At 37.4% G+C, this 13,578-nt stretch overlaps 1 protein-coding gene across 1 annotated transcript in view; it reads left to right on the plus strand.

The window, feature by feature from the left end:
* The window catches only part of LOC123564349 (zinc transporter ZIP11-like), a 61,468-nt gene that overhangs the window by 16,670 nt on the left and 31,220 nt on the right, over window positions 1-13,578 (plus strand). The window contains exon 9 of the mRNA XM_045357858.2: window positions 4,540-4,627. Within this exon, the coding sequence (XP_045213793.1) occupies window positions 4,540-4,618 (79 nt within the window). The 3' untranslated portion in view covers window positions 4,619-4,627. The remainder of the gene's footprint in view (window positions 1-4,539; window positions 4,628-13,578) is intronic.

Below are 13,578 nucleotides of genomic sequence, written 5' to 3' on the forward strand. Positions count from 1 at the left end.
TGGGATCTGTATGAAAGTTGGTCTGAATGTTCATCTTGGTGATATCTAGGTCAGGTTTGAAAGTGGGTCACGTGCCATCAAAAACTAGGTCATAAGGTCAAATAATAGAAAAACCTTGTGACCTCTCTAAAGGCCATATTTTTCATGGGATCTGTATGAAAGTTGGTCTGAATGTTCATCTTGATGATATCTAGGTCAAGTTCGAAACAGGGTCATGTGCGGTTAAAAACTAGGTCAGTAGGTCTAAAAATAGAAAAACCTTGTGACCTCTCTAGAGGCCATACTTGTGAATGGATCTCCATAAAAATTGGTCAGAACGTTCATCTTGATGATATCTAGGTCAAGTTCGAAAGTGGGTCACGTGCCATCAAAAAGTAGGTCAGTAGGTCAAATAATGAAAAAACCTGACCTCTCTAGAGGCCATATTTTTCATGGGATCTGTATGAAAGTTGGTCTGAATGTTTATCTTGATGATATATAGGTCAAGTTTGAAACTGGGTCAACTGCGATCAAAAACTAGGTCAGTAGGTCTTGAAATAGAAAAACCTTGTGACCTCTCTAGAGGCCATACCCTTGAATGGATCTTCATGAAAAATGGTCAGAATCTTCACCTTGATGATATCTAGGTCAAGTTTGAAACTGGGTCACGTGCCTTAAAAAACTAGGTCAGTAGGTCAAGTAATAAAAAAACCTTGTGACCTCTCTAGAGGCCATACTTTTCATGGGATCTGTATGAAAGTTGGTCTGAATGTTCATCTTGATGATATCTAGGTCAGGTTTGAAACTGGGTCAACTGCGGTCAAAAACTAGGTCAGTAGGTCTAAAATTAGAAAAATCTTGTGACCTCTCTAGAGGCCATATTTTTCAATGGATCTTCATGAAAATTGATCTGAATGTTCACCTTGATAATATCTAGGTCAGTTTCGAAACTGGGTCACATGCGGTCAAAAACTAGGCCAGTAGGTATAAAAATAGAAAAACCTTGTGACCTCTCTAGAGGCCATATTTTTCATGAGATCTTCATGAAAATTAGTGAGAATGTTCACCTTGATATCTAGGTAAAGTTCAAAACAGGGTCACGTACCTTTGAAAACTAGGTCAATAGGTCAAATACTAGAAAAACCTTGTGACCTCTCTAGAGACCATATTTTTCAATGGATCTTCATGAAAATTGGTCAGAATTTTTATCTTGATAATATCTAGGTCAAGTTCAAAACTGGGTCACATGAGCTCAAAAACTAGGTCACTATGTCAAATAATAGAAAAAACGATGTCATACTCAAAACTGGGTCATGTGGGAAAGGGTGAGCGATTCAGGACCATCATGGTCCTCTTGTTACTAAATGGATTTGATTCACACTTGAAATAGTTGTTTCAGATCATCACCCACAAGGTGAAAGGTCAAGGTCACTATTGAAAGTTTTCCACTGGTAAGGGACTTCTGTATTGCCATTGCAATTATACTGAGTCACTTGTTCCTTGAATGGTCCTTTACCAAAGTTTGACACAGAATCTGATTCCGTGCTGAATTCTGGTTGCTGCTATAGCAACTAAAAGGAAAACCTTGAAAAATCGTAATGCCATAACTATAAAAATTTTACATAAAGCATTGTTTAGTGGTCCTCTATGAATATTTTTGAAATCATGCCCCTGGGGTAAAAATTGACCCCCCCACTTCAGTGGGAACAGAAGAACTTGAATCATCTTCATTTCTAAAACCCTCTCGGTGTAGAACTTAGATATTTAACATATAGCATTGTACAGAGGTCCTCTACCAAGCAACTGTGTATTTAAGTTAGTTGAGCAATATATGGTCATTATGTTTGACGTTATATCAGGCCTCGACCTTAACTTTTTTCAGCAGCTGACAGCAGGTCCACCAACTGCTAAAATCTAGTAGACCTGCTCAGACTTTAGTGGACCTCCAATTCTATCACATAAATTGTGATGTTGTAGACGTCATAACTTCATATGACTCAAAGAAACGGGACTTATTTCTAAAATAATTAAAAATGAAGACTGTAGCAATCTGTTATCCCGAAAATAATTATTTTGAAAAGTGTCCCAAAATATGGACACAATAATCATCATCCACCCGACCCGTGTTGAAAATGAAAAAAAAAAAAAACAAAAAAAAAATTAACAATTATCGGTAATTATTCTGTTGATAAACTAAGTAATTGGCCTTATTTTCATTATCAATTAACACCTCTCAAAGAGCTAAATGAAGTGTGTCGGTAATATTATGGCATCTGAAGTGGAGATCAAAGCGGTATAGTTGCCCGAGAATGTCATGGCATTACGTCATGTTTTCGCGCCATGTGACACATCACTGCCTGATCGTACTTTCTCGATTCCTTAAATTGTTGAGAAGAAATCAATAAAAAAGTTTTTTCTTTAATTTTTTAAAAGCGAATGTGCAATATCACGAATAAACTGACATTTACATGTGTTAAACCATGAACGATGATAGTGGATATCCTACCTCTGTGACCTGTTTCACAGACACTCGGGGTTCGGACCTCCACACACCCATTCTCCCCCGCCCCTGGTTAAGTTTAGCCAATATATTTTAGCATTTTACTATGTTAGCATTTTGCTATGTATTGAGCATAGGTAGATATCATAAAACGCATTTTGTAACAATTCAACGTGTTTTTTAAAAATGTATTTTTACCATCAATGCTCTCAATATTACAAGATATGCAACATCACACGAACAATGGGAACACTTTCTTGCGCTGGACCCTCGCTTTGTGTAGCGCATGTCATAAACCGGGTACCAAAATTGATACTCTTATGGCTATGTTAAACCAGATCATCACTTCTTTATGTAAACAAACCTCGTGTCACATGTGCTGAAGCGATAATCCAGTATAATTAGTCGAAACGGTATCAATTTTGGTACCCGGCAACGATATGCGCAGTTCAAAGCAGGGATCAATTCGCAAGGAAGTGTTCCATAGAATTTAGATTGACTGATTTATATTATTTATTGATTTCTCGCCGGAATACAAATGACAGTTGCCGGGACTGGTGTCATTTGACAGAATGGTAACAGGTCTGATGATTGATACCAGAGATTCATTGGTAGGGGTTCATTTAAAAGTTTAACTGGCTATTGTTTCCCTAGTGTTCATGTGATGTTTCATATCTTGTAATATTGAGAGCATTAGAGGTAAAAATACATTTTTTAAAAACACGCTGAAATGTTACAAAATGCGTTTTATGATCGTCACCTGTGCTCAATACATGGTAAAATGCTAAAATATATTCTCTAAACTTAACCTGGGGCGGAGGAGAATGGGGGGTGTGGAGGTCCGAACCCCAAGTGTCTGTGACCTATTTGCCCTCAAGGAATTTACATTATTGTTTGAGAAGAATATCTAACAAAGTGTTGTGTCAAAAAATACATGTACAAAGAATCATTTAAAACTTACTAAAAACCGCAACGACATCATACTGCTTTATTTTAAATATGTTCACGAGGTCACGTAACCTATTCTGCCGCGCTAACAGAAATCTGTTTGCCAAAAATCGTTTTACTCCATGTATTTAAATTGCTGCCGCTTTTTCATTATTTAAGATTTTTTAATTGTGTTTTTTGTACTTTCTGGTCAAAAGTCTGAATTTTATTACCATAGTATGTATCGTTTATTTACTTTAAGAAATAAATAAATAACCAAGATCGCGCTGTTTGAAATTTTACAAAACATTATATGAAAATTTGATCGTTTTTAAAGAAATTTGCCTACATTCCTGTCGATATCTTATTAAAATTGTTATAGAATTCAAACTGTATTAGTTCTCAAGCGGTGTTGAAAATTTGAAGCGATTATATTAAAAAATGAATGCACTACGCGCGTTTTTTTGTGTCAAAAGTAACCGCGATGTAAATTAGGTATTACGATAGGGCGCACGTGCTTGTGGAATGGAAAATTACCAGCATGACGTTTTGATATTTTTACGATTCGCGGGTAAATTCCAGTCAACCCAGGTAATTTTGCCCGATGTAATTTCTCAATTTGGTAAAGTTACCACGTAAAAACCACTCGCCCGATCGGTGGAGTAGTCCATTCGTGCTATCCCGACTTTAACTCGCCAGTGCTTATAACTGTAGAATGCCGTACTTAATACAAAATCAACTAACTTTCGTTTTGTGAATTCGCCGATATGGGTACGATTTTTTCCTCTTATTTTTCACTTTTAAGGGTTTTATTTTATTTGCAGACCTTGACTGAAAATTGGTTGACCGTCGGTCTACCCAACTTTTGATAGTTAGTGGACCTGCTAATATTTTGGTTGCGTCGGTCCAACCGTCCACCGCTAAGGTCGAGGCCTGTATATATAATGCTAACAAGCATTTTCATAGGGCATGTGTCATACAATGTTGAAATCATTCTTGTTTTTGCACTAATAAAAATTGTATGAAAATTGCTAATAGACCTGATTAGTATAAAAGGTAGGAATTTAGTTTAGTTTGGAACTTATAAGCCTTTGAGTATTACATATATAAACATGTAAATTTGTATATTTCAGTGGGAATGGCAAATTGGCATCCTGGTCTTCTATTCTTGGTTTTGTTGTAATGATGACTTTAGATGTTGGTCTAGGATAGTGTGTAAATGTAAGTGTATATATTGAATTATATTATACCAGCACACTAAAAGGTGCTTTGCATACAAAGGCAGCCACTAAGGTTGGCAAATTGTCCTCTACGAGTACAAACACAGAGCAGTCTACCTACTTTCTTAATACATATATTTTGGCATCAGTTTGACATTTGAAACTTGTAGCTCATATCACTCAGGTGAGCGATCAAGGGTCATCATGACCTTGTTATAATTATAGCTCAGAACTTTGGGGCTTAGAAGTCAGGGATTGTGTAGAACGTGTTCATGTATATGCTTGTAAAAGGTATATGAATGCACCATTGTATGCTTGTAATGCTGCTGTTTTAGGTGATTGTGTTAGATTTCCTATGTATATTTGTGCTTCGAAAAGATGTATTAAATTTTGGATTCAGATTGTTAATATGCCTGAAGATAGATATGTAAAAAAAATGCAGTATGCTTAAACACTGGGACCATCTTGGTTATAAAAACTGGGTTACTACATTGAGAAATAATTTGTATAGTAATGGCTTTGGATATATATGATAGAAACAAGCAATAGATAATCCAAATGTATTCTTAAAACAATAGACAACAAGGTTAAAAGATCAGTATATCTACAACTTTCGAAAGCTGAAATGGTTAACAGTAAGAAACTGGTATTATATAAAGGGTGTAAGCAAAGATTTGTTTTTTAAGATTACCTTGCGTACATAGATATTTTTAAATTCTGACGTAGTGTTGTGGCATATTAGTTTTCAACTGTCCGTCCGTTCGTTCGTTAGTTAGTTTGTTCGTTCGTCACAACATTAACTTTTTGCATGAAGGCACTTTACTCGCAAATCACTGCACCCAGGACCTTCAATCTTCCTACTGACTTTGGGGTCACCAGGTCAAAGGTCAAGGTCACAGGGGCCAACATTAACTTTTAGCATGAAGGCACTTTACTCTCGAACCACTTCACCCAGGACCTTTAAACTTCACGTGCTGATGGTACTTATTGAGTACACCACCCCTACTACCTTTGGGGTCACCAGGTCAAAGATCAAGGTCACAGGGGCCAAAGTTAACTTTTTGCATGAAGGCACTTTACTTGCGAACCACTTCACCCAGGACCTTTAAACTTCACATGCTGATAGTACTTAATGAGTACACCACCCCTACTGACTTTGGGGTCACCAGGTCAAAGGTCAAAGTCACAGGGGCCAACGTTAACTTTTTGCATGAAGACACTTTACTCGCGAACCACTTCACCCAGGACCTTTAAACTTCACATGCTGATAGTACTTAATGAGTACACCACCCCTACTGACTTTGAGGTCACCAGGTCAAAGGTCACGGTCACAGGGGCCAATGTTAACTTTTTGCATGAAGGCACTTTACTTGCGAACCACTTCACCCAGGACCTTCAGACTTCACATGCTGATAGTACTTATTGAGTACACCACCCCTACTGACTTTGGGGTCACCAGGTCAAAGGTCAAGGTGCTGCGGGGGCATTTGTCACCATTAGTGACAGCTCTTGTTTAGAATATCATCTCATCAATTAATGATTGAAAAAGGTAGATATATGGGTTTATCAAAAGAAACTTGTTTTTGCATTCATTGTGATCACGTTATTGAATTGAGAACGAGTTTCATTTCCTGCTGGAATGTCCTCTTTATAAGATAATTCACATAAGATATATACCTGAGAAGTTTTTGTGCCATCCGACTATACACATTGAAATTTAATGTTTTAATGTCTAATGATAATTGCGGGTTACTGCACCCCTACTGACTTTGGGGTCACCAGGTCAAAGGTAATGGTCACAAGGGCCAACGTTAACTTTTTTGCATGAAGGCACTTTACTTGCAAACCACTTCACCCAGGACCTTCAAACTTCACATGCTGATAGTACTTATTGAGTACACCACCCCTACTGACTTTGGGGTCACCAGGTCAAAGGTCAAGTTGCTGCCGGGGGCATTTGTCACCATTAGTGACAGCTCTTGTTTAGAATATCATCTCATCAATTAATGATTGAAAAAGGTAGATATATGGGTTTATCAAAAGAAACCTGTTTTTGCATTCATTGTGATCACGTTATTGAGAACGAGTTTCATTTCCTGCTGGAATGTCCTCTTTATAAGATAATTCACATAAGATATATACCTGAGAAGTTTTTGTGCCATCCGACTATACACATTGAAATTTAATGTTTTAATGTCTAATAATAATTGCGGGTTACTGCGTAACCTAGCACTGTGTATATATTATGCCATGAAATTACGCTCTGAAGTAATATCATAGCTTTTTAATTATTAGGTATGCAATGTAACCTAGCACAGTGTGTATTTATAATGTCGTGTAATTATGTTCAGCTATAACATCTTGTCATCACTTGTGTGTTGTTTAATCATATAGTTATGTAAATACCATAGACCTTTACCTGAACATGCTGTCATGACAACATACACATATTTTATGATCTATGCTTGTATTATATTGTGTATGGACCTGTGGCCTTAAATGGAAATAAGTCTAAGTCTAACTATAAAGTTGCACATTGTGTAGACACTGTCATTTATATGACTGAAAAAATGTTGAAAGAGAAGTTAAACTGAACACAAACACTCATTTCCATATATCTAGTCCAGGCTTTATTCTACATTATCCAGATGAATGACGTTATGCCATTACTTCAGTTTATCAAACATGCAGAACTACCTTAAACTCATTTTGTAAGAGTTACATACCTTTGATTTTTATACGCCCAAAGGGACGTATTATGTTATACCCCCGGTGTCCGTCTGTCCATCCATTTGTTAGCAATTTCCTGTCCGCTCTGTAACTCTTAACCCCTTGAAGGATTTCAAAGAAACTTAACACAAATGTTCACCACACCAAGACGATGTGCAGAGCACATGTTTTGGATGTCTCACTTCAAGGTCACACTTAGGGGTCTAAGGTCATATCACTTTGTTTCTTGTCCGCTCTGTAACTCTTGAACGGCTTGAAGGATTTCAAAGAAACTTGGCACAAATGTTCACCACACCAAGACGACGTGCAGAGCGCGTGTTTCGGATGACTCGCTTTAACGTCAAGGTCATACTTAGGGTCAAAGGTCATATATGACTTTGCTTTGTGTATATTGCTCTGCATTGCAATGCTCTTGTTTTTATTTGGCAGATCCCTTTTTTGTTCACTTACAATAATTTTTTTTTGAATTACTTCCCTTTAATATTACTATAAATAGCTTATTTTAAAACTTTTTTATTATTGACCGAGACCACTTTTCTGTGGTACAACATGGATGGTACCTCCAATTTTTGAGTGTATTTTGACATACCTGTACCTGGTAATGATTTTTTTTTTTGTGGACTTAAAAAAAAAGAATATTGTTTTGTGGACTTAGATTTTTTTTTGAATTTCTTCCCTTTGTTGTTCCTGTCCTTTGGGCTTTAACAGTCAAGTTCTTTAAATTTTGCTGCAGTCCTCTGATTTAACCCTTGGGATGTATATTGCCCCACTTGGCAGAGCTCTTGTTTTATTATACGCCCATCTCTGAAAGAGGGGGTGTATTATGTTAACAACCGTGGCGGCTCTTTTAGCCGAACAGTTTTCATCCGATCTTCACCAAACTTGCTGACAATGTTTGTGGGCATAATATCTCGGCCAAGTTCGATAACCATACAAATCGCCTCAGGCACTCTTGGATTATGGCCCTTGATTACTCGAAAAACAGCGAATTAAGCCTCGTCGACTCTCTAAGTCAAACAGTTTTCATCCGATCTTCACCAAACTTGCTGGCAATGTTTATGGGCATAATATCTCGGCCAAGTATGATAACCACCCAAATCGCCCTAAGCACTCTTGGGTTATGCCCCTTGAATTAGGCCAAGTTCGATGACAAGCGTATTTAATGACAGTCTGGCACTGTTGAAATTGTAGATACTTTAATACTTTGGTATATTGTAAGGCCAAAAAAGAAAATGTTTAGTTTCTCAGGCCACTTTTTGCACAATTTAATGAGGCAGTGCGGATTTTTTTTTATTGATTTTTATGCCCCCGAAGGGAGGCATATAATTTTTGAACCGTCTGTCAGTCTGTCCGCAATTTTCGTGTCCGGTCCATATCTTTGTCATCCATGGATGGATTTTCAAATAACTTGGCACGAATGTGTACCACAGTAAGACGACGTGTCATGCGCAAGACCCAGGTCCGTAGCTCAAAGGTCAAGGTCACACTTAGATGTTAAAGGTCATTTTTCATGGTAGTGCATTCGTGTCCGGTCCATATCTTTGTCATCCATGGATGGATTTTCAAATAACTTGGCATGAATGTGTACCACAGTAAGACGATGTGTCATGCGCAAGACCCAGGTCCGTAGCTCAAAGGTCAAGGTCACACTTAGACGTTAATGGTCATATTTCATGATACTGCATTGATGGGCGTGTCCGGTCCATATCTTTGTCATTCATGCATGGATTTTAAAATTACTGGGCATGAATGTGTACCACAGTAAGATGACGTGTCGGGCGCAAGACCCAGATCCATAGGTCAAAAGTCCTAAACTCTAACATCAGCCATAACTATTCATTCAAAGTGCCATCGGGGGCATGTGTCATCCTATGGAGACAGCTCTTGTTTTTTTTTATAAATGACATTGCCCGTTTTATATGGAATCCAGTGATGTACATCAATTTTTAACACACTTAAAGACATTGCATCTTATGTAGATAATAATTTATCAGAAAAATACTTGTTCTGAAGGTTGCATTTGGCACTCTATATATTCTAAGAAAATTACTTTATATATTAAACAAGAAATTGTTGAAGCATGGACTCTAGACGAAATTGACAACAGACAAAACATGATCACAAAAGCTCACATTGTCACTATGTGACAGTTGAACTAAATCAAAGTATCTATTAAAAGAAACTGGAATGAAAGCACCATGAAAGTTTGTATGTAATATGTTTGATGATGTTTTTATCCCCCGCCGATGAAATCGGGAGAGGGGTATTGAAATGGCGTTGTCCGTCCGTCACGTCCGTGTGTGCGTCAGTCCACAGCCATTTCTCTGTAACTAGCAGGTAGAATTTTATGAAACCTGAAATAAACATGAACCAACATACTGCGATGATGCCCGTCAAGGTTTTTTTTTTTGATTGGTCAATTTCCCTTAGAGTTATTGCCCTTGATTTAATGAAAAATGCCCAAAAATGTCCGTCCGCAGCCACTTCTCAGTAACTAGCAGGTAGATTTTCATGAAACTTGAAAGAAAAATAAACCAACTTACTGCGATGATGCCCCTCAAGTTTTTAGCTCACCTGAGCAATGCTCAGGTGAGTTTTTCTGATCGCTCGATGTCCAGCGTCTGTCTGTCGTCTGTCGTCCGTCAACATTTAGCTTGTGTATGCGATAGAGGCTGTATTTTTCAACTGATCTTCATGAAGTTTGGTCAGAATGATTACCTTGATGAAATCTAGGCTGAGTTTGAAAATGGGTCATCTGAGGTCAAAAACTAGGTCACTAGGTCAAATCAAAGAAAAACCTTGTGTATGCGATAGAGGCTGTATTTTTCAGTTGATCTTCATGAATTTTTGTCAGAATGATTACTTTGATGAAATCTAGGCCGACTTCGAAAATGGGTCATCTAGGGTCAAAAACTAGGTCACTAGGTCAAATCAAAGAAAAACCTTGTGTATGCGATAGAGGCTGTATTTTTCAACTGATCTTCATGAAATTTGGTCAGAATGATTACCTTGATAAAATCTAGGCCAAGTTCGAAAATGGGTCATCTGGGGTCAAAAACTAGGTCACTAGGTCAAATCAAAGAAAAACCTTGTGTATGCGATAGAGGCTGTAATTTTCAATTGATCTTCATGAAATTTTGTCAGAATGATTACCTTGCTGAAATCTAGGCTGAGTTCAAAAATGGGTCATCTGGGGTCAAAAACTTGGTCACTAGGTCAAATCAAAGAAAAACCTTGTGTATGCAATAGATGCTGTATTTTTTATTTTTAATTGATCTTCATGAAATATGGTCAGAATGATTGCCTTGATGAAATCTAGGCCAGTTATGAATATGGGTCATCTGGGGTCAAAAACTAGGACACAAGGTCAAATCAAAGAAAAACCTTGTGTATGCAATAGGGGCTGCATTTTACACCGGATCTTCATGAAATTTGATCAGAATGTTTGTCTGGATGAAATCTAGGTTGAATTTGAATATGGGTCATCTAGGGTCAAAAACTAGGTCACCTGGTCAAATTAAAGAAAAACCTTGTGTACGCAATAGGGGCTGCATTTTACACTGGATATACATACAATTTAGTCAGAATGATTGCCTTAATGAAATCTAGGTCAAGTTAGAATATGGGTCATCTGTGGTTAAAAACTAAGTCACTAGGTCAAATAAAAAAAACCCTTGTGTATGCGATAGAGACTGTATTTTTCAATTGATCTTCATGAAATTTGGTCAAAATGATAGCCTTGATGAAATTAAGGTCAATTTTGAATACAGGTCATCTGGGATCAAAAACTAGGTCGCTAGGACAAATCAAAGAAAAAGGTTTTGTATGCGATAAAGGCAGTATTTTTCAATTGAGGTTCATGAAATTTAGTCAGAATGATTGCCTTGATCAAATCTAGGCCAAGTTTGAATGTAGGTTACCTTGGCTTAAAAACTAGGTCATTATGTTAAATTGAAGAAAATACTTGTTTAAACTTTAAGAGACTACATTTTTGGTCCAATCTTAATGAAAATTGGTCAGAATATTTGTTTCCATGAAATCACTATGTCAAACATGTTAACACTGTTATGTTGTGTTTAGGTGAGCGACCTAGGGCCATCTTGGCCCTCTTGTTTTTTAGATTGGTCAATTTTCCTTAGAGTTATTGCCCTTTAATTGTTTGAAAATCTACAGATTTGTACATAACAAACCAACCAGTTGGTAGAATTTCATAAAACTTCTTTCATTCTTTTCCATGAACATTTATTATAAACATGTGAAGTTGTGTACCCACACCTGGTCACCACCTTGCCTTGTTCAATTTGTGTTGATAGGAACACTATGGTGGAATGTTGGCAGATTCAACCCATGTCCGGCAGCCCATATTAAGTCCGGATTCGTGGTGTAAGGGATACAGTCCTGGACTTGTAATCTCTGAAACCTCTGACTGAAACCGGGTCGTAGGTTTGAGCCCTGCTACCGACTAGGATTCTTTATGTGAGAAAATAGGCAGTTGCTTACAAATTTAGGGTCTAGTACTAGTCTTTCCCTGGAGTGATAGTTAGGTGAATTGACCGCCTGCTATAACTGAAATAATGTTGAAAACGGGCGTAAAACCGAACACTGAAACTGACCCATAAACACACACTTCTTTTATAATTGTTCTCAATACAATAAAATGATACCAGCTTGAATTTTGTAGTAACTTTTTATGCCCCCCCCCCCCCCCCCCCCCCCCACCGGCATCAACTGATGCAGGAGGCATATAGTGATTGTCCTGTCTGTCCGTTCGTTCGTTCGTCCGTCCGTACGAGGTTAGCGAAATGGGACCGTTTCGTCTAGCATCAATACCACTTACTAGAATGACTTGATAATAATGCAGATGTAACCTGTGACCATTCCTCATCTTCAGACATCACCTGACCTCAGTTTGACCTTGACCTCATTTTGAACTTAGGTTGCTTTATATGGGCCATCTCTTGGTTAACCAAATGGGACCGTTTCGTGTAGCATCAATACCGCTTACAAGAATGAATTGATACTAATACAGATGTAACCTGTGACCATTCCTCATCTTCAAACATCACCTGACCTCAATTTGACCTTGACCTTGACCTCGTTTTGGACTTAGATTGCTTTGTATCGACAAGCGTTTATTGAAGGCAGCTCCTTGTTTTTATTATTTTAATAGTACATAAAAGTATTATAATATGGTTCATTGTGAAAAAACTTCCACCAAGTCAAAATTATCAGTTTTTGACCGTCCCAGTTTTATGTCTGACAGACCTCAAGTTTCCAAATTGTTCTCAGAATTTTTTTAAAAACGTCTAAAAAGCATCTTTCACACCATATGCATAATGCACAATGCATAATGTACGCTTACAGTGTGCCAATCATGTGATCGCGCAATGTCATTTTGAGCTTGGAAGTGAAAGTGGAAAGGTAAACAAAACGTACATTTTATATTCAATATATTATGTTAATATCATGCACATGATTCAAAACCTATTTGAAAGTGCTACCCCCGGTACTACGATTTCTCCACCAAAACCTTCTCATTTTAACGCTATTCCTGTTCAGCCACTTTTGATCGACATTGTACGCTCTGAGGTGTTCTCACTGCAAGTCAATTGAACAGGAATAGCGTTAAAACAAGAAGGTTTTGGTGGGGAAATTGTAGTACCGGAGGTAGCACTTTCAAATAGGTTTCGAATCATGTGCATGATATTAACACAATATATTGAATATAAAATGTACGTTTTGTTTACCTTTCCACTTCCACTTTCGAGCTCAAAATGACGTAGCGCGATCACGTGATTGGGCACACTGGTTATAGAATAAACAAAACACCAAACGCCAACCGTTCTTGACGATTTATTCATACTCACTTATTTTCGTTCTTCCGTCCTCATTTTTTTTTTGTTGAATTTTCTCTTTTCGCGAATTTCGTCAATTTTTCTTTGATAAAAAATTTAGATGCGGTGGGTCAAAATCATATGCGCTGGGGCCTGAAAAACTAAACATTAATTTTTTTTGGCCTAAGTGATTTATTTATACTGTTGTGTTGTAAAATTGAAATTGTGGACACTTCAATAGAGCTACCTAAAACATTTATAACTAAATATTTTTTTCCATTATAAAAATTGGGCAAAATCACAGTTTTATAGTTTTATGGTATTTTCTTTTTTAACCAGTTATTAGATTGGGGTATGTCGTTGGTCGGGCGGGCTTCGGCGTCAAACT

Source organism: Mercenaria mercenaria, chromosome 2 (assembly GCF_021730395.1).
Source record: "Mercenaria mercenaria strain notata chromosome 2, MADL_Memer_1, whole genome shotgun sequence".
Lineage (NCBI taxonomy): Eukaryota > Metazoa > Mollusca > Bivalvia > Venerida > Veneridae > Mercenaria > Mercenaria mercenaria.